General features: G+C 40.9%; 1 protein-coding gene and 1 long non-coding RNA gene across 2 annotated transcripts in view; both read right to left on the bottom strand.

The window, feature by feature from the left end:
* Positions 1 to 1,147: 1,147 nt before the first annotated feature.
* On the bottom strand, positions 1,148 to 21,453 carry LOC124787613. Its single transcript, XR_007015975.1, has 3 exons — positions 21,331 to 21,453; positions 7,585 to 7,708; positions 1,148 to 1,253 (listed from the first exon to the last, which is right to left on the bottom strand). It is a non-coding gene; the product is annotated as an uncharacterized LOC124787613 (long non-coding RNA).
* Positions 1,159 to 22,137, bottom strand: part of LOC124788895 (putative inorganic phosphate cotransporter) — a 77,708-nt gene continuing 56,729 nt past the window's right edge. Inside the window, exons 9-11 of the mRNA XM_047256178.1 lie at positions 21,331 to 21,572; positions 7,585 to 7,708; positions 1,159 to 1,253 (exon numbers count right to left, since the gene is read on the bottom strand). Of these exons, the coding sequence (XP_047112134.1) occupies positions 1,159 to 1,253; positions 7,585 to 7,708; positions 21,331 to 21,572 (461 nt within the window). The remainder of the gene's footprint in view (positions 1,254 to 7,584; positions 7,709 to 21,330; positions 21,573 to 22,137) is intronic.

The raw sequence follows: 22,137 nt of genomic DNA, 5'->3' as shown, positions 1-22,137 counted from the left end.
CTCCTCTCAGGTTTTCCACGCTTTCTTCTTTCCGCTGGAGTTCGCTGTCACACTTTCTTTGGCCATCAGCTGTCATCCATCCTTTCCAGGTGTGCATACCATTTTAGACGTTTCAAGCAAGTTGTGGGATCTCCAAGCTCGACCACTTTCCATATACCAACTTACGTATATACAGTGTGTTCCATGTGCAGATACAGTTATTGTGATCATTGGTACCTTAATGTATACCCATATCACTGTGTTTATTTTTTCTCTGGATCTAACAGTGTTCCTCCATACACGTCAGTACCTCGTGTTTTCTGCATGGCGTAACTGTGCTGCAAAATGGACTATATCTGTTAGTATAGACAATCCCTTTTGCGTCCACACTTCACTGCCTGATCTGCTGCCCAGGGGAAGAAAACATTAATGCCTTCTTTGTGCCACACGTCGTTGGAGGTAATACCCAAAACATACTACTCGTAATAGCTGTAGTTATTAGTTAGTAAAAGAAGTAGATACTGATGTAGTGTTGTTCAGTACACCGTCCTCAGTCATCAATAAAAACATCTGCATGTGTACCCCTAACGCCTTGGATAGTGTGTGTATGTGTGTGTGTGTGTGTGTTTGTGTGTGTGCGTGCTGTGTGTTTGTATGTAGTAGAAAATACATAAATTTCATTTTCAGTTTAGGGCTCATTGTACATATAGCTAGTTAAGTTCCACTGATGAACTATACCTATTTAGCTGAGTGACCACACTTCGCAGTACAGTTTTGCTAAGACTTTTACTTCTACTACTGTCTAATCAGTATAAAGATACATGTAACATTCTATAATGAAGTTCTAATACAGTTCTTGAGAGAAAGAATATGCTTTAGATATTCCAAATATGTGTCAACAACTACTGAAGATGGTTCTAATGTTTCATTTTGTGAATTCTGTTGAAATGTTTCTATCTTCCAAGAGCATCTCTATAACTATGTAATGACTGATACTCCAGAGAAAAGCAAAATATTCAAATAACATAACATCTTTAATCTGCATAGCATTGCAGTCTTTATGTGACAGCTATGTACATGATATTTACAAGGTAACAAGTAACAAATAATCGTTACAAAATGTAAATAAATATTATACTTAATTTAAGCAAAACGTCCAACACAGCTAACAGCTGCATTTCAGATGTACACCGAATGTTCTTTCTCAAACGCATCGTTGACGTGGCCCTCGTCGAACTTCTTATAGGATTCTGGAGTCTCTGGAATCTGACACGCTGTAAGCAAAATAAATTCGAAGTTATTATTTTGTTCTGTACCTTGCAGTACTCGATATATACGACATTACCGGTAGACACTGATTACGTGTCAGAAATTCAAATTTTGATTTTCAAACTCTGTCTCAAGCTATGACTGAAAATAATAAATTCGAAATCTGGTACTATCTTGTAATTGTTTCTACAATACTACTTTATGCAACACAAAGTAGTCTTTATGGACACTTGTTTTCCAAACAACAGAAGCAAAAATGTTAGATAGAAAAAAAATATATATGAACGTAAACGTACTAAGGAAGAAAAAAGAAAGTTTTCAAATTTGTTAGGCAAGCATTTTAATAACCAGTTAATCAGTTGTTAAGATAACGTTACAGACAAAACGAACGTCAAGCTCTCTCTCTCTCTCTCTCTCTCTCTCTCTCTCTCTCTCTCTCTCTCTCTCTCTCTTTTTAAGCAGAAGCGTTTATTGATATTAAAAATGCTAACTGATTACATGGCATCACAGGATTATTCATATATCCCTGAGTCCTTTTTACAGCAACAGGGAGTATATGTTTCAAGAGAAGACTGCAAGTACAGTATGCAAACAATGGAATAATATCTGTTACAAATTATTAAATATTAATTAAAAATTCGTTTAGAAACCAATTTTTGTTTCTCAGCCAGAATCTATATTGTATAAATTCTAGAATGAACCTTCAGTTCAGCAGCAACAAGGAGTTTCTTGTGGCAGAAGAAAGTTGATCTCAAATCCAACTCTGGACACTTCCTTCTGTTCGACTGAACTTGTGCTCAAATGGCAAGGGGATTATAAACAATGATCTTGTTGACCCCAAAAACTATGAATTAGACACTAGCTTTATTTCTACATACACCCTTCAAACTTCCAGGTAACCTAGAGGTATCTTACTCACACACTATCTTTTCCAGCCAGCAGGTTTAATTTAAACTACTCGCTGCGAAGGAGAATAATGTCACCTAACACCCAACCCTCTGCGTTCTTGGATTGTCTCATCTAAACAGAAACGTTTCCCACATAGTAACATGTTGATCGAACTATTTAAAATCTTACACTTTACCTCATGCTCTTCATATCCCTTGGCCCATAACGGAACTAGGGTATCTCACAACGAAATAATTTATTTTCTCAGTTAGTAAGCCATGTGTGCACCTACTTCGGTTGAAATTACTCTACGAGTTCCTCACTTACAAACCCATTTCTCTCCTCTACAAGTGACACGCCCAACGATTTGGCTGGCGGGATCAAAATGTGAATGGAAGACTAAATTTGCTTGTAGGAAAGGAACACAGGGTATGTATGTATGTATGTGATAGGGTGCGTTCTGTTTTCGCTGCCACAAGTAACGTTATATACTGTTTCTCAAGCACATATTTCCTGAGATGAAAGACAACGGTGAAAGGTTTCCAGGATCTAGTTTCAAAAGGCGGTAAGTGATCTGCTACAGCTGATAATCAGAATCTATAAGTCAGCTGGGACAAATCTAAGTTCGTTATCTGATTATCTGCATTGAGCCACAATAGTCTTCATTCTAAGAAAGAAACAATGAATAGAATGGTACAGTTAAGCATTTTTTCGTGATTAAATGAGACTACAGTCTTAGTTCCTTGTGTGTGTAAAAATTCCAGATATGTCTGATTATATTAGCCAAGTTACCTACTGCAATTGTCAAAACTTTTGAAATTGTTAAAATCTGACCTGCTGGCATATCTTATTAAGCAACAGCATATGTACTGCATTAGGAACGGGACGTGGCCAGAATAGGGCAAACAAATGAGAAAGGCATAATGTTGATCATTAACCGCCGCTTACACAATTTGTTCAATATGAGTACTGGAGACGTCAGCAAGATGCTGTAGATCAATAGATGTACATCTGTCGCCAAAACTGGAACTAACTTTTTTCAGCGTAAATCAGTTTCATATTAACGCTTTAGCATATCTACCTACTTTCGCTGCCTTGACGATAATTACACCCGAAACTAAACCTTCGTGAGTAGCTTCACTTTAATTATAACAAGGAAGTAAAGTGCATGTAGAACGACTAATACTGGTCAAAACCATAGTATCGTGGTCGTGAGTACAATCAAATGTGTGGCAGCACTGACGTATATAGGGAATAACAGCGGTCTTATCACATTTCTACATCTGTTTCTATATACAGGGTGGAGAAATATTGTGTCGCGAATTTTTAACCCTGGATAGCTGATGACAGTAGAAACCAAAATTACTAATGCTGTGTAGGTCGATAACGCACCATTTTTAAACTACGGAAACTTGGCGCAACGCGCTCCGATTGGCCGTGGGATTGCCCCGTTACCATTCACAGTTGACGGTTCACACATGCACACGTCCCTCGCCCCTTCACTGCCCCAACGTGATAGGCACACGTGTCAAATAGATCTTGCAGTTTGTCTCTACCTCACGTAAGATTCACTTCGCTTCGGAACACACACACACACACACACACACACACACACACACACACACACCTGCGATTTAGTCATGCACTAGGCGTGCCGGCACAGTATTCGTTTGAAGAACAACGAGATATGCAACACATCATGTTTACGCTAGTGACTGTTAAACTTTTTATTTACACTATTGCAATTTCGGCCTTAGGCCATTATCAAGTGCAGATGTTTTGGCTTTAAGCCATGCTAACTTTATACACGCTGACATGGTTTAAAGCCAAAACATCTGCACTTGAAAATGGCCTAAGGCCGAAATTGCAATAGTAGAGATAAAACGTTTAACAGCCACTGGCGTAAACATGATGTCGTTCAAAAAATTTTACATGACTGTGCATCCCAGTTACGAAGTATAGTTTTTGTTTTTGGACAATCCGACGGTAATGCGCATGAAGTTCGACGGTTGTGTGAGGAACCAGCAAGACGCCGCGAACACCCGAAAATGTTAACAGCAACTCTCCAGCGACTTAGCGAAACGGGCAGGTTAGCGGGATATCATGGTGATGCTGGAAGATCTCGAACACAACAGTATGCTGCATTTGAAGAGGCTGTTCTCTAGCGCTTCCAGCAAACACCTACGACAAGTACTCGAGCCGCTGGGCGCGACATGGGGCTCACTTATTAGTTAGTCTGGGAGGTTTTGAGGGACGACGGCCAGCATAAACTTAGTTTCCACCTTTTCCAACACCTAAATCCTGTGGCGGACTATGAACACAGGCTAGGGTTCTGACGGTGATTAGCCGGCCGGGGTGGCCGAGCGGTTCTAGGCGCTACAGTCTGGAACCGAGCGACCGCTACGGTCGCAGGTTTGAATCCTGCCTCGGGCATGGATGTGTGTGATGTCCTTAGGTTAGTTAGGTTTAAGTAGTTCTAAGTTATAGGGGACTGATGACCTCAGAAGTTAAGTCCCATAGTGCTCAGAGCCATTTGAACCATTTTTTGACCGTGATTCTGCGACGTGTCGCACGAGATCCCGACTTCTCCGCCATGGTGTTGTTTACCGATGAGTGCACCTTCCATCGGAATTGCCTTTACAACACTCGAAAAGTTCATTACTGGGCAAGGGGAAAACCTCATGTCACGTACGTCCACTTGGGTGACCATCTGACTCCTTCTCGACTTACCGGAGCGAATTACTCTACCCTGCCTGCTCGAAGATGTTCCTCTGGTCATACGGCTATGCATGTGGATGGAGCATGATGGGGCACTCGCACGTAACAGTTGTGCTGTGCCTGGATATTTAAATGAACTCTACGACGGCCAGTTAATTGGCAGAGGTGCTTTTTTTCCTGTGGAGATTCTTCAAGGTTCTAGTTCACCCACCCCGACGCGAACCACCTAGAAACGAAGAGGAAATGGATCTCATCCAACAGGCCGCCAATCACATCAGGGCAATGCCAGGAATCTTTGAAAGAGCTCGGCAAAACACCGTTCGACGTTACCAAGCTTGTGTCGCGTCAGAAGGTCGCCAATTCGAGCACCTGCTTGAAGTAAACAACATCCTGGCTACAAAAAAGGCCTTTTTCAGGGCAGACACAATTTGCAAAAGACTTTATGCGAACTAACAGCAGTTGACGGGTTTGTTCTCGGTACGTCTTATCATTAAACTAAATTGGATGTGTCGTGACCCCGAAGGAAGCCCCCCCCCCCCTTCCCCCAGGCCCCCAGAGTGGAAGGCTGGCGCGCTGCCACCGAGCATGCGGGCCGCCTTGGATACATCGCGTTCTCCGGCAGGCAAAGCACTTGCGGTCATGCGTTGTCCAGAGCATCCGCCAACAGGGCAATCCCACGGCCAATCGGAGCGCGTGATGCCAAGTTTCCGTAGTTTAAAAACCGTGATTTGTCCCAATTTTTCTTTACCCAGTATACACTCCACAAGCCATCGTATGGAGCATAGGGGAGGTACCGCAAACCACAACTGGCCATTCGTATCCTGTTCCACTAGAAAACAGAGCGAGGAGAAAACTACTGTCTTCATGCCTCCACAAGAGCCGTAATTACTTTTGTATTGGGGCAGTAGAATCTTCAGCAGTCAGTTTCAAATGTATGTTCTATAAATTTTCTCAATAGCGTTTCGTGAAAAGAGCGTCGTCTTTCCTCCAGGGATTTTCAATTGCGTTCATGTAACATCTCTGTAACACTCGCACACTGATCACATCTGCTTTAAAAACTCTTTCAGTACATCTCTGAATTGCTTTTATGTCTTGTTGCAATCCGAAACGGTGGGAATCCCAAACATTCGAGTGATACTCAAGAATGGGTGAAATAAGTCTTCTAATAAGTGATCTCCTTTATAGATCTCCACTTTCCTGGAAAATCTTGCGCTCAAATTTGTCACTTGACTAACCATCCACCGTAAACTCGATTGTCATCCTAAATACTTCAGAACTTTGAACCGGAATCGGACGATTTTCGTAGTACTGACCGACATCATAACATATGTGTAGGAGCGATTTTGTAAAGAAACGTCCAATTAAACTTTCAAATTATTGTGCTTAGGATTAATGTAAAGAAATTTCCAATTAAACTTCCATAATATGTGTTTAAGATTAATGTTCTTTCAGAGAGTTATTATTTAACATTGTTGTGTATAAACTTATTTCGCTTTTTGATGTTGGCAAGATGCGCTATTCATTGCGCTGTTTTTATGTTGGCGAGTTGAAAACTGTGTGATAAGCTGTAATGTGGTGAGAAATATTGCAACGTTAAACTTGTCATTTCACCTCACACAACTGTGCTTAATTCAATAATAAGAAAAAAACGCAACCTTACAACTTATGTGAAACTGAAATACAGTAAAACTAATTTTACACCTCAGATCAAATTTATGTGCACAAAAGTTTTTGCAATGCTTCAGTCCTGTAACAACGTAGAACTTCAATAATCCTTCTGATGATAACGGAGAAACTTAATGGCATATTTCTCCTTGCTACGTCGCTTTATAAGCTAAGGTTAACTTCACAACGGATTTTACAAGTACGTGTAGGGTAATTTAGAAACCTCTGTATTTCGGAAACGGGTAAAGATATCAAGAAAACTTAACATCTTAGTAATATACCGTCATAATTTCAGCCATTCCCTGTGCTTAGCGGTCTTGGAATCGGCTACATTGCATATACGCTGCAGGAACTCCCTCAGATGGAAACTTTTTGATCGCCCCTTGTATAAACGCCTCGTCAAAAGTCTTTGATTATAACTCGACAGAGCTATGTGTCGACAAAACTGTTTTTTGTCACTGTTTTATTGTCACGGTGCGTAACTCCATTAGAATTAAATCTGATTAATTACTGAGCACGACTCTTTCTGAACACGTGGGCGACGTTCCGCTACTGTGGATTATTTTTATTTTATAAAACTCCACATGGTCCAAAGGCTAAAGAAAAGAGTGGTAAAAAAGGCGAAACGTGATTGTTAGATAATTGAGGCATGAACTACTCGTGAAATACACGAATGGGCACAGAAACAAAAGCTATGGACACATTGCGAAGACTTGAAATCAGACCACGTATCAACCACAACACATCGTAACACAACCCACAGTGCCTTTGACAACTCAGTTACTCAAGGGAGCGAATAATCAGATTCTGCTAAACATAACATCTTATCTTAGTTGAAGGATAAACATTATAGTACTCTTTTAGTTTCTTTTCTATATGGTATCCGTAATGACCTGCACACAACGCTCTCTGCATTGGATTAACAGCAGTTTGGTTTTTGAAAGTTCTTGTGTACTCTGATGGTGTAATGTTTTCTCACCACCTTTGGATGAACACAGTAGAGCAAGTAGAATGGTGGGTATTTTTGGAAATAAGAGGTGCAAATCTTAGCACGTGAGTACCGACCTTCTTCTTCAGGCCTGTTCCAGGGTTGCTCCTTGTCGGTGGCTAGCACCAAGTACAGCAGGAAGGTGACCAGGCCCACGCCGGCAGAGATGAGGAACATGATGTCCCACTGACCCCTCGTTTGCTGAAACATTCAGGCCGGGCGGGAAATGAAGCACCCACTATCGTCATTACATCACAAAAATCATCTTTCGTACTAGGAGTTATCAAGTTCACTAAATACCAGTAGACCTTTGGTACAAGTTACTTTGCATTTATAACTTTATCTCAAAATTTGCATACGTTTTGCCTATACTTCACTGTCAGCTACTACTCTGTCCACGTTATTGTGCAAACCTACTTTACTATACATTTGCTTGTCCGTTGTCATTCATTCCATATTTATTCCCCAATAGTGAAGTAAATGAATTACCACGACCAATTATAATGCATATAATGAATTAATCTAAGAGGAAGAAATGGACTGCTGTTCACTCAAGTGTCATTACTTTCAGTGAATCCCTAACGGTAAAACTGTCATCAAAAGGGCTGTTCAAAAGCTGAAACTTTTTTGTTGGCACAGGTGTATATAACGAGTAGCAGAAGAATTCCGGGTGACAGTTTGATAGGCGTGCAGCTGTGTCATTGCAAACTGCGCAACTCAGGATCTCCAGGATATCCATATTATGCAATTTAGAATAGGTAAATATTACTAACAGCAATGAAAAATAAACATAGACAGTCACACAAATATGTATTTTACGCAGTCAGAGTGAGTTTAAATTCTACAACGGAGTGTGAGTAGTTTAGCACTCTTGCCATATCCTTCCCTTTCACCTAGCTGTACCGTATTTTCGAGTTCACGTTGAACTTCAGCATTCCACTTAACTGGCAGGGTACATTATTTCAAAGGTTGGAGAAAGGCAATATCTACAATAAAATGATGTATAGTAAAGCGCTGTGGTGGTCAAACCAATCTTCACATTGCATGCTTTACTAGGAAATTTCATTATAGATATTCAGTAAGATATTTGATAGATAGAAGTATCACAGCTCAATGTATTCTATGCTGAAAAACAGAAATTGGCTGTGACTGTTACTGAAGCGACAGTGTTTCACTGCAGATCTCCCACTGCTGAGCGTTATGCCATATTTTACGAATCTCACAGGTACATACATAGCGGCACATTTTGTAAAAACCTGTTGTGAATATTCAACGCACGAAATAATCCACAAAGAGTAAGAGCACTCTGCTGTGATGAAGTTTTTTTAAAGACCGCAGGCACTTACTAATTTGCAAAAATACTTGTTTCAAACCAGAACTACTATGCGTCCTGATGATACGATTGTAAATGGTAAAATCGTGCTACGTACACTCAAACAAGAAAAAAAGAAAAAAGAAAAACTCGCCACGAAGGACTTGTCCGAATGGGATGGAAATCGGTAGTCGTGATGCACATGTACAGTAAAAAATGATTACAGTTCCAGAAAACTTGCCTGATTTATTTCAGAGGGAAAGAGCTTCACAAATTAAGCAAGTCAGTAACACATATGGCGCTTATGGAAGCAGTCATTCGGCTTGGCGCTGATTAACAGAGTTGTTGGACGTCCTGAGAAATATTGTGCCAAATTCTGTCCAATTGCCGCTTTAGGTCGTCAAAGTCGCGAGCTGTTTGGAATGCATTGTTCGGAATGCTCCTAACGCTGTCATTTGGGGAGAGATCCAGCACCCTTACTGGCCAAGACAGGTTTTAGTAAGGACGAAGACAAGCAGTACCAACTCTCATCGTTTTCAGGCGGCCACTATATGCTAAAAACGTAAGCCCAAGATGGCTTGCCAGGAAGGGCAACAAAACGTTGCCTAGAATTTCGTCAACACACAATATTGTCGGAAAACCGATGTGATGTAAGTGTACCGCGGATGTCAATCAAAGGGGTCCTGTTATGAAGAGAAATAACGCTCCGGACCGTCACCGCTAGTTGTCAGTTCGTATGGCGGGTGACACATTGGTATTCTACCGCTGCAAGGGGCGTCTGCAGACACGTCTTCGCTATTCACCAGGATTCACTCCGAAGTAGGACTCATCACCGAAGACAATTCTGCTCCATTCATGAGATTCCAGGCCGAATATGCCTTAAATCCCTGCGTACTGGTTTATCAATGTACAGAGGTCAATGGCAGTTGGTGCGAGGGGCTTCGTGAGCTAAGCCCCTTTCCTGTTTGCCGCCTATTAATGGTCCATGTGGTCACTGAAGCACCAGCTGCACTTCGGATGAATATAATGAATCCGGGGCTCTGAGTGCCTCTGACGATTGCTCGGTCCTTTCGTCTGTCGTCTTTTTAGGTCGACCGCTTCCTCCTTGGGCCATGGTTCACTCAGTCCTGAATAGTGGCATCGCTCCTATTCAAACGTCAAGCGATCCGCTGATTGTTCCAACAGGCTTCTCTGAAACCAACTATACGTCTCCTTTCAAATGTTGATATCTATGTACATTGTTCATACCCCTGTCCCCAAGGCATAGTTACTGTCCAAATGATTTCATGGAATGAATTTTGTAAAAACTTTATTTCCCTGGTATCGATATGCTCGCAGTTCGCTGTTCTTCCCAGCTGCGGGGCGAAAATTTGCTGCAGCGTCCCATATTCATTGATCGGCTGCCAGTGTTTTCATTGTTGCATTTTCCGTCGATACCTGTATGATTAAAGCGTATAACATACTGTCCTAGGCACTCATTTATCCCTATGTCATGTTCCACTAAATCCTTTCGTGTAAATTACTGTCTAAACTGAGTATGAAACATACGCGTAACAACTCTACTTAATGGACTCCGGATAAGTATTAAGTACCAGTTTATGACTGCCCAAAGCATTTGAAAAGTATGTAAGTAATCTGTAGATAAGTCTCAGTCTTTTAAATGTACGTCGGTAGTGCGAAAGCCACCATACATTGTATGGTGGAGGTTGCATAATGAACCAGAATCATATTCGTCATTTCCTATTCAATTCGCGGATGGCCCATGTTTCGCAGAGCAAAGGGCCTTTCTTGTAGAGTCAGCCGTCGGATTTTGTACAGTATATGCGTGAAGCTTTTTCACAAGCTAAAAAAACGCAAGATGAAGGGAGAAGCTCTTTGAATTTTCTATAACTTTTCCGTTAATCAAAATACCTAAAACGGCCTAAACAGGTGACCATTACAAAAGACTTAGTTCTGTTCGTAACTTTCTTCGTGTGTGAATCACACTACCTTAGGATTAAATATATGGCATCTATCAAATAAAGCAACATGTAATTTTTCCACTTTAAAGATATCTAACGTTCGTAGCTGATTCCAGAGCCTGATCCCAGAACGCATAGTGAATTCATATTGTGTCTTTTTATCTGTATGAGGACAGTAGCTACATGTATTAATGTTTTGTATTAGCTGTCACAGTCAGCTTCGCCCCAAGAGCTAACTATTTTCAAGTCGTCAATATTTATATAAGGCATATTTTCAGTAAAAGATTTTTTTCTCACTATATGATCTCCCTTCATAATATAGAGTGCCTTATAATTAACAGTGAAAACGAACACTTGTGAAAGTATAAGAAACTGAAGCAAAAGCGTTCCTTTCGTTTACGAGGTAATTGCAAATATGTGATTTCGAGCCACCATTGTCTTCTGATACGATGTATCATCCATAGTACAAACATATTTGAATTGTAAACTTTTCAGTCTATTTCCCACCTAACTGAGCACAAATTTCACTCATAATCTGTTACTTTATAAAAGTTACTGTACAGTCGTTTTCTTACTGCAGGTGTTCTACTTGTCGTTTTCTGCAGGAGGAGAATTCATGCAAACACTCTTCGACCATTCTATTAATCACGACAAGACTGTACTATTCGGACTTCAGTTCTGAAATCCTACCAAAGAAAATGCCACGCCATTCCTGAGATGGTCCCAGACAGAAAAGTCACAGGATTGGGGCAAGTGAGCTAGGAGGCAAAGGCAGAGACCCACCCGGCTCGACCTACCTATCTAGGACCATAAGGCTCGTTACATGTGATGTTACTCTCGTCAGCAAAATGTTGATGTGGCAACCACGCATGTATCACACTCCATAACCACAGTACGTGAGTGAAAGTTGAACCCAATTCGTATGTATTTTTACTAACTTGGACAACACTTCATGACGAGGTCTGTGCTGGCTCGTAACTCTACATGCGGAACTTTATTGTAAAATACTCAATTACTGATATACGTTTACCGGAACCTTTTTTTGCATCTATTACTGTATACTTTCAACATGTCCGTTTTTGCTAGAATTATGATTCACACTGTATAATGGTAAAGACATTATGATTGATTATCAGTTAATTATCATGCACTGTAAAGTATAAATCCAAGACGGCGTTGTCGAGAAATTCAGAAATTTTACGCCAATGGTGGGGTATTCAAAAAGGCAAAATGGCAGAATTAACCTGTTTGTGCTAGCCAGAAATTTAAAAAAATCCAAGACAGTAGAACTAGCTCACTTCTATTAGCACCCAATATAATGTTATGTTCAAAAGTATCTGATGCATATGAAATTAACAAAATGTTCAAAGGTATCTGAAGAAATTGTTTTAGTCATCAGTAATTTCTAAATAACAGGCAATACTGCAGTGTTTCCATAAAAAAATTAAAAATAAAAATAAACATGAGCTTCTTTTTTATTTTTTTGTTAATTAGTGCCATCTTTAAAAGTAGTCAATTATTTATCAAAAATGCATAGAGATATTAACAATATCTGTTTAAAACGGCACTAATGATCTATTTTACAGGTTAAGCAGCACTTGTAAACGAATTTATTTTGATTAATGTGCCAAAATTGGAGCAAGCCACAATTGACTCAAAATGAATTGCACACACACACACACACACACACACACACACACACACACACAAGCACATCTGTCTTTTGCTTCATGCTCAGAAGTGTGGATGCTTCAGCTAAATTGGGTCATTTGGCCCCATGTTCAAAGTATCCTAACTTCCTGCATTAGTTATCAAAAATACATAAATGGTATAACTTACAGTAATTCCACATCTAACAAATTTGTGAAAAAAACGTCAGCAAGACAATGTTTATGTTAAGAATCACAATGTTATTTTCACGTCCAAAATATCCATCAGAATACGTAAATGGTGTAACTTACAGTATTTCCATGTCTAAGACGCCTGTAAAAACTATGTAACACAAACTGCGTTTATATCAAGTGTTGCAATGGTATCTCCAAATCTAAATTATCATAAGGGGCGTTGACATTTCGATTGTGGGATTAGTTGAGGCTATGTTGCTCATGGTACAAAGCTCAAACTATGAACACCTGACATTTCAAGAAATTTTTCAGTTTCACTTCACCAAGCACCATTTTAGTGGGAAGAAGGTAAAGCTCCATGTACCGCACTAGAAAAACATAATCGTTAATACAGATTGGGGAATACTGCTTTTTAATAAATTTGCTGTAGGCCTACGAGAGATTATGTTCCGTTGGTGGCGCGGAAGTGAACTTTCGAGGAAGGCTGCGACATCTACTGATCGACACTTTGGTACCAAGGCTCTCTAACACTGAATTTATCTTCCTTCCCACAATCAGCTACTGAATAATTCCAATATCTAACTGTAATTCTCCAAACATATTGTGTAAATACACAAAATGGCTAAAGATAAAGTACCTGACCAAGCACCATTTTAGGGTGGGAGAAAACATTTTGACAAGATCTTTAATGTGTAGCAACACATAAATTACATATTTTCGTAACACATGCACGAAATGCAATTGTAAACATGACCAAAGACAATGATAGACTGGCTTCGACACAGAGAGAGAGAGAGTCTCTACCCTAAAATAAAATCATTTATCAAAACACAAGCAGGCTGTTTATTGCAATACACAAGTATAATTATAGAGCTCTTATTGTGAACGAGTATTCGATCTTGCACCAAAATAAAGTTATTTCTCAAAACATGTAAAATTTTGAGTACAAAACACATGTAGCTATACTGTCGTAACCTGGTTGTTCTATAACATTTAAAAAGTACATCGCTCACATAGTAACACTGAAGATAAAACTTACAGCTTAAACAGTGGTTGTGGATGAACTTAGTTCCATCTATGTTCCACGCACTGAAGAAACCAAAATAAGAAATGATATATCCTACAACATTATTAACATTATAAACACATGTGGGCACTACTGTTCTCTAACTTACAGTACACCTTCAATGAGAATAGTTTGATCTTTGCAACAACGTAGACAATACTATTCCCGTGACTAAGGTGAATTATTTCTAAAGCTAAAAAAAACATCTCATCTTACTTCAGCTAAAACCAATATTAAAATCAGACCGACATTATAGAAACACCATACTAGGGTATTAAGTTTATCCTGCACTGCAAAACCTTGTCGTCTTTTCTTTATAATGGTAAATTTTGCTGTCACACAGTGGAGAGTACGGCACTGTGCCCACATACATCGTTATGTTCAGGAAAATTGCAGCAAATTGTCCTATATATCGTCATGTTTACAAAACGCATGTGGGTTCCATACACTGTAAAGTAATTTGTAAGACAGGCTTTTTTACATTTCCGAATGGTGAGACGGGAAGTGAATTACAATAAAAGATTTGTTGTACAACAGTTTACTGATTTAGGGGCATACATTTACAAAACTAAAAATTTGTCATCTTTTACATACATTCAGCACTTTTTGTTAGGTATGCTTGGTCAGCATGGTCTCATGTGCTGTGTGGGCTGCAGCTCTTGTCACTGCAGCACTACAGCAGTGTACGGCGTTCGCTTGTCAATTACTTGTAGAGTTTCAAACAGAAAGAACTTATTTTCACTGAACTGTGTGTTGAGTAGCTTAATTCATAAATTTCCTATGTATTTGTGTGCTTAATAGACACAATTTCGCATTTCAATAATTATGTGGTGAATCCCCCGCGCCCGGGTTCCCGAGTTCGATTCCCGGCGGGGTCAGGGATTTTCTCTGCCTCGTGATGACTGGGTGTTGTGTGATGTCCTTAGGTTAGTTACGTTTAAGTAGTTCTAAGTTCTAGGGAACTGATGACCATAGATGTTAAGTCCCATAGTGCTCAGAGGCATTTGAACCATTTGTGGTGAATAGTACCGCTGCCCGTATCGCCCCATTCCATTGTTTGTTTCGAGCTGAACAGCCAGTTCAGCTAGAGCGCAGTAGGGCGGCAGCCTCAAGTCCCTGTAGAAACGCAGGAGAGTGCAGAGTTCGTTTGTAAATTATTTGTACGAGCTTCACTCCAGAACGTCTCACGCGAGCCCAGGTGAGTCCGCTACTGCGGCGACCCCCATTTCTGCCCGCACTAAGGTCGACCCCTCACTCACTGACGAGTGGGAGGTCGTTCTGAGGTGTGGAATGCAGCAAAAGACTCTCCGGGGGAGAGGGAGAGGCGAGGCGATCGTAAGGCCTCTCCAGTGGGTCTGACAGAAAGGTTTTAGGCGCTCCTTGTGGCTAATAAACATCCTGAGACAAATTCAATCGCTTGTCCTGTTTCAGGGGAAGGCTCTAAGCCTACAAGGTCCGGGCAAAGGGTGAGATTGCAGGTAGTTGGATCTCCAATGTTGTGCACATAATGGAGCCTGCTAGGGATATCGCTGCCAAGACGAAGTTCGGTGTGCACTGCGTGTGTAACTGTGGGGGAATCACTTCAGATATGGAACGGGTCTTTTCAGATGTCATGAACAGTACAGGATGTAGACAGCTGCAGGTAGTGGCCCGAGATGGTGCTAATGATGTGTGCCTCTTTGGACTGGAAGAGACAGTCTCTGATTTCTGGCGGCTGTCTGATGTGGTAGAGACTTCCAATCTCACTTACAGGATGAAGACAGTGTTCTCCATCTGTAGCATCGTCGACAGGACCGATTACGGACCTTTAGTACAGAGCCGATTGGAGAGCCTGGATGACAGCTACAGGGGCTTCTGCAACCATATATGGTGCAGATTCCTTGACTTGCGCCGAAGTTTGTCGGGATGTAGGGTTCCGCTTAACAGGTGAGGTTTCATCAAACATAGGAAGCCGCTTCGTTGGTAGTGGAACTGTGCGGGGAGGAGTGGCCTTTTGTAAGGCTAGAGGACCTCAGGAAAGAACAAATAGGGCTTCAGTCTCAAAAAGAGCAGGCCAAACGCAGGACGAGGGTAGACCTAGAAACATTAGGTATTATGGTCGTAAACTGCTATAGTCTTGGAAAAGAACCAGTGCTACAAGCGGTGGTAGAAAGCACTGAACCTCAAGTCGTTATAGATACAGAAGCCTGGCTAAAGTAGGAGAGACATTCCGCCGAAACTTTTGCAGAGGATCTAACGATTTTCAGGAACGAGAGATTAAAAACAGTTTACGGTAGCGTGTTTGTATTTGTTGCTGCGAGAAGGAGTTTTTTTATTTTTTTTTTTTTAGCGAAATTAAAACAGATGCTTCCTGTGAATTAGGACAGATAGAGGTTATACTGTACAAACTAAACTAAACTCCGTCCGAACAGGCCTTATAAGGCCCAACGGTACCGACCGGCCGCCGCGACATCCTCGAACCACAAGCGTCGCTGAATGTGGATATGGAGGGGCATGTGGTCAGCACACTGCTCTTCCGGCCGTATGTCAGTTTAAAAGACTGGATATACTGTGTAGCCGGAATAAATTAATAATTGGTTCATTCCACTGTCTCCCGCCCCACCCCTGAGCTAATAGGGACCATCATAACGGGTGCAAGATTTGTAATCACAAAGTCGTTGTAGCAATACTGACAACTGTAACATCCAAACCCACCAAAAATAAACGCAGAATGTATCTGTTTAAAAAAAGCAGGTAAAAATTCGCTTGACGCCTTCCTAAGAGACAGTGTCCATGCCTTCCGATCTCATTAAATAAACATAAGCCAGATGATATGAAATTCAAGGAAATAGAATCTATAGCAGTTGAGAGATTTATACGAAACATATTAATACGAGATGGAGTTCATCACACACAGAAAAAACAAAACAAGTCAGGCAAATGCAACGAAAAATGCACGAGAAATTTAAAAGAACGCACAATCCCAAGACTGGTGAAGCTTTACAGAAGGTCTAAATTTAGCACTGAGTCCAATGCGAGATGCTTTTAGTAGTTTCCACTCTCTCTCGAAATCTGGCTGAAAATCCAAAGAGATTATGGTCGCATGTAAAATGCATCAGTGGCAGGACATAATAAATACCCTCACTGCAAGCTAACGGTGATAATATTACCGAAGACAGTGCCATTAAAGTACAGTTACTAAATACGGTTTTCCGAAATTCCTTCATCGAAGAACACGAAGTAAATATTTTGGAAATCGCATCAAAAACTATTGCTAACTAGAGTAAGGTAAAAGTAGATATCCTCAGTACAGCGAAGCAACTCAGAGCAAAAACTGCAACTTTTCCAGTACAGACCGTGCACCAGTTAGATTCCTTTGATGTAATAGATCCATACCTACAAATCATATACAACCACTCGCTCGAGGAAAGATCCCTATTCTAAGATTGGAAAGTGGCACAGGTCACACCAACACTCAAGAAAGGAAACAGAAGGAATCCTCTGAATTACAGGCCCGTGTCACTGACATTGATTTGCAGGTGGATTCACGAACATGTACTACGAATTACCTCGAAGAAAACCATCTACTGAAAAATAGTCAGCATAGATTCAGAAAATATAGTTCTTGTGCAACAGTAGCTCTTTATTTCATGAAGAAATGGGTGCTATAGACAGGGGATCTCAAATTTGATTCCATATTTCTGGATTTCCAGAAGGCTTTTGATACCTTTCCTCACAAGCAACTTCTAATCAAAATTCGTACCTATGGAGTATCATCTCAGTTTTACGACTGGATTCGTTATTTGCTGTCAATAAGGTCACAGTTTATAGTATTTTAGGGGAAGTCACCAATTAAAATGGAAGTGATGTGTGGCATTCCCCAAAGAAATGTTAAGGGCCATCTGCTGTTCCTAATCTTCATAAAGGAGTGAGACAATCTGAGTAGCAGTCTTAGATTGTTTGCAGATGATATCATTTACAGTCTATTAAAGCCATCAGAAGATCAAAACCAACCGCAAAACGATTTAAACAAGATATCTACACAGTGCGAAAATGGACATTTGATTCTAAATAATGAAAAATGTTATGTCATCAACATGAGTTCTAAAGAGTCTGTTAAATTTTGGTTACATGATAATTCACACAAAAATATACCATATATCAATTCGACTAAATACCTAGAGGGAACAGTTACGAACAACTTAAACGTTGTGGGAAGGCGATCCAAAGCCTGCATTTAATTGGTAGAATACTTAGAAGACGCAACAAATCCACTAGATGGGCTACACTACGCATACCGTCCTCTGCTTGAGTATTCCTGTGCGGTGAGGGATCCTTAACAGATAGGATTTATGGCGGACATCGAAAAAGTTCATAGAAGCGCAATTTGTTTGTACTCTCATAAAATAAGAGAGAGAATGTCACAGGTATCTTAACGTGAGTTGGAATGCCAATCATTAAACCAAAGGCGATTTTCCATATGGCGGAATCTTTCCATGAGACTTAAATCTAAGATTTTCTCCTCCAGATGTAAAAATATTTTGTTGATGCCCACCTACACGGAGAGCAATGATAGGCGCAATAAAATAAAACTGAGCTCACACAAAGAGATTTAAGCGTTCGTTTTTCCCGCATGCTGTTCGACAATGGAACAATAGTCAAATAATGTGAAAGAGGTTCGATGAAATCAGGCACTTAAATGTGGACTGCAGAGTACATATGTAGATGTAGATAGGGCAATTTGTTTGACACTTACCAGTAAGCGAGACACCCACTGTACTTACACATTGTATGCTTCTGGTGCTAAAGCAAAGTTTTAAGATGCATCAGATGACACCCACTAAAAATTTACGCTGTGAACTTTTCGGGTTAGGATATTGTTTCAGATACAGTAACCGAAAAACACTGCACATACACACTGTATGCTTCTGTTTTACGATACAGTTTAAGAACCAGTAGTTAACACCTACTATACATGCAGATTACCAGATTCTTGTGTTGAATACTATTATTGTAAAAATGGGATTGTCGTAAGAAATGGTATGGGCGTAGGTGGTGTTAGTAAATTTTACGAAGTTCCCAGACCATCTGTGATGCGTAAAATCCGTGGAATATATCCAATTCAAAAACAGATGGGTCCGTTCTGTATACTCGGTCAGTGTGAAGCTCTTTTAGTGAGACAGACCTCGTTGAGCCAAAGAATTGTTTCCCTATTAGCAGACGTCAACTAACACAATGTGTCCACAATCTTGTTACTGAGCTGAAGCTGGATATTTCATTCAAAGATGAAAAATCTGGCAAGAAATGGATAGAATTTACTTTGCAAAGACACCTAGACATTTCATAAAGAATTCCAGACGTAATGACTCCATGAAGACGGAATGTTACTTATAAAAGACCAAAGACGCAGCATGTGCAATTCATTGTGGTGTGAAGGGTTTACAAAGAGTATCACGAAAAGATGGATATACTGCTATCATGTATGGTTTAAATCACAGAATGTATGAAAAATACTAAAAATAAAGGATAGTATTCTTTTATTTTTGAAAATTTATATGCATAACTCTTTAAACTATTTTTACAATGAATAATTTTCTTAAATTCGCTTCCCACCCAATGGGAAATGAATTAGGTAAACTTACAAATGACTTTAAAACCATTGTATGGAAAGCAGGCATATATCTTACACATGACAATCTATATGGCAATTCATTGCAATTTTCCTGTAACACGATCATGTGTGGGATGTGATGAGTCACATAGTCTCCACTATACGACAACATAAATTGATTATCAATAGAATATGACACATGCTTTTTACTGGAAGAAGAAGTTAATACCTTAGCTTTCCGTCACTAAAATGTTTAGCTAACTTAGACATCACTTTTAGCCAAGTTAATATATCATTCTGACAAATAATACAGACAGTTTCGACATGGGGCTAACATTGTTTATTTTGGTACATAGATCAAACTATTCTCATTGGCAAATACCCTTTAAACTGTAAGTTGTATCACCCATGTGTGTTTGTAATATTGTTGAGCATAAGTTCACTTAGTTTGCTTTCTTTTATGCATGTTCATAGACTGAACAAAACTCATCCACAACCACTGGTTAAGCTGTACGCTTCATCTGTAGCACCATTAGGTGAGCCATGTATCATTTCTCAAACATTATAGAAAAATTAGCTTACAAGGATTGTGACACATGTGTTTTGTGGTCGAAATTTTATTTGTTTTGAGAAATAACTTCTAGTTTAGGAGGACTGGGACTGCGTTACTAAAGAGCCCATCGAAATCCGACTACAGGACGATCTAATTAATAAAGACAGCGGCCTTCAACTTAGTCAGGCTTGGAACCCTGCACTCAGCCTGGAGAGAAAGATGCGGTCCCAGAGATGGAGGAACGGCCCCGACGGCGGCAGCAGAGATACTGCAGACCCCAGTTAAGAACCGGGCGCCGCTTCCCCCACCACCGCCGGTAGCCGCCGCGCCGGCCGCACCAAAGACACCAGGAGAGGAACGGTGGAGGGGGTAACGGCTAGTATATATAGGGTGCCGATAGGAACAGCACAGCATTCGTCAGGAACCACCTGAAGATGGCAGCGCGTATGTCTACCGAAATATTGAGGAGACATTACTACGCTACCCGATCGGAGATCCGAGAACTGTTCAAATTGGAAATACGGCGGGAAAACTTCAGATCGCAGTCTCCTTGTGGTTTGGTAAATAATTTTATTTTGGTTAAAGATTGTGTTTTGGAGATAAAAGGCTTTCTTCCATCAGTGCCTACAACTTTTGAACATGTTTCGTATTTGAGACTTCTGAGATTCTTTTGAACACGGCGCCATATTGGATTTTTGTTTCAATTTTCCACTAGCATTACTGTGTTAGTTGCGTCATCTTGTGTTTTTTGATTTCTTGCCACCTCTATGTTGCATTGCTGAACTTCCAGCCAGTGCCATCTTGGATGTATGTATTTCTCACTATTTCTCACCACCGCCATGAGCCATCTAGGATTCCACAACTTCATCGCTGAAAATCGGCAGCCGCTTGAAATGTGCCCCATAATCCCTATAGCAATCCTAATGGACCATCTGAGGCTACTCGGTCACTTGGTGCATGCCATTGCATGTGACACCATTCCGCCGACTTGTGTGTCGGTGATGATGACATGAAATAATCAGAGCAATATAAACACCCAAATCCGGAGCGAATAAAATCTCTCATCTGGCTAGGAATCGAAACCATAACCCTGCGATCTGGAGGCAGTGACACTAATTGCTACAACACGAGCCGGGATAAATGATTGATAGCAAATTTTTGCCAATGAGAATATCGTTTTAACAACGAGACTCAAAAAACAAATACCTCATTTGTCATTATGAGTGATTAGGCTATTGTTCCCTTGTCCTCCAATTTTACATAATAGCGGAAGAGTGGGTAGCTGTTGTTCCCTTGACGCTCCAAATGTTACATAAAAGTGGACAAAAGACAAGGGCAACCCCAGTGTGGTTCATAAAATTTGTCAATTCACCATTACGTAAATTTTTGATGCAGCCTTCTGACTACATACTTCTTAATCGGTGTTAAGAAGAACGAACAGTTAATAAACGGGAAACCTGTAAATGCTCAGTTTTATGCGTGGTGTGCATGACTTACGTTTCCATTGGTGAGGTAGCCGACGGCGTATGGCGCGAGGATGCCGGCGACGTTGGCGAATGTGTTGGAGATGCCGTACAGCGAACCGGAAAAGTTAGGCGCGAGCACCAGCAGGTTGGAGCCGTTTCCGGCATACTGCGCGCCCAGGCATAGTCCGTTCAGCGACAGCAGCCCCACGGCCAGCATGCGGTCGCAACCGGCACGAGGCAGCAGCAGCAACGTCAACGCCGCTCCGGCGCCCGCTGCAAGCACAGTGGACAGTATCAAGAGGTGTGCCGGCTACCAAGGTCAAGGCTGAGGCTTCAGTAGGTATTTCGGGGAGTATTCGAAGAGTGAAATGTGCATAAACGACCAGCTCTAATTGCTTTGGCCTCCTTCGTCTTTCGCTCTAACCCCAGCTGTATAAAAAACAATTATACATCGTAACATTACACTGAGGTGACAAAAGTCATGGGATACCTCCTAATATCTAATACCGTGTCGGACCCCCTTTTGCCCAGCGTAGTGCTGCAACTCAACGTGGCATGGACTCCACAAGTCGTTGGAAGTCCGCTGCAGAAATACTGAGTCATGCTGCCTCTACAGCTGTCCATACCTACGGAAGTGTTGCCGGTGCAGGATTTTGTGCACGAACTGACCTCTCCATTATGTCCCATAAATCTTCGATGGGATCAGTGTCTGGCGATCTGGGTAACCAGATCATTCCCTCGAACTACCCAGAAGTTCTTCGAACCTATCGCTAACAATTGTGGCCCAGTGACGAAGTCCATGAAAAGCCGCAAATGGGTTCCAAGTAGCCGAACATAA

This window comes from Schistocerca piceifrons, chromosome 3, assembly GCF_021461385.2.
Source record: "Schistocerca piceifrons isolate TAMUIC-IGC-003096 chromosome 3, iqSchPice1.1, whole genome shotgun sequence".
Taxonomy (NCBI): domain Eukaryota; kingdom Metazoa; phylum Arthropoda; class Insecta; order Orthoptera; family Acrididae; genus Schistocerca; species Schistocerca piceifrons.
This window is presented reverse-complemented; position numbering and strand designations above follow the sequence as displayed.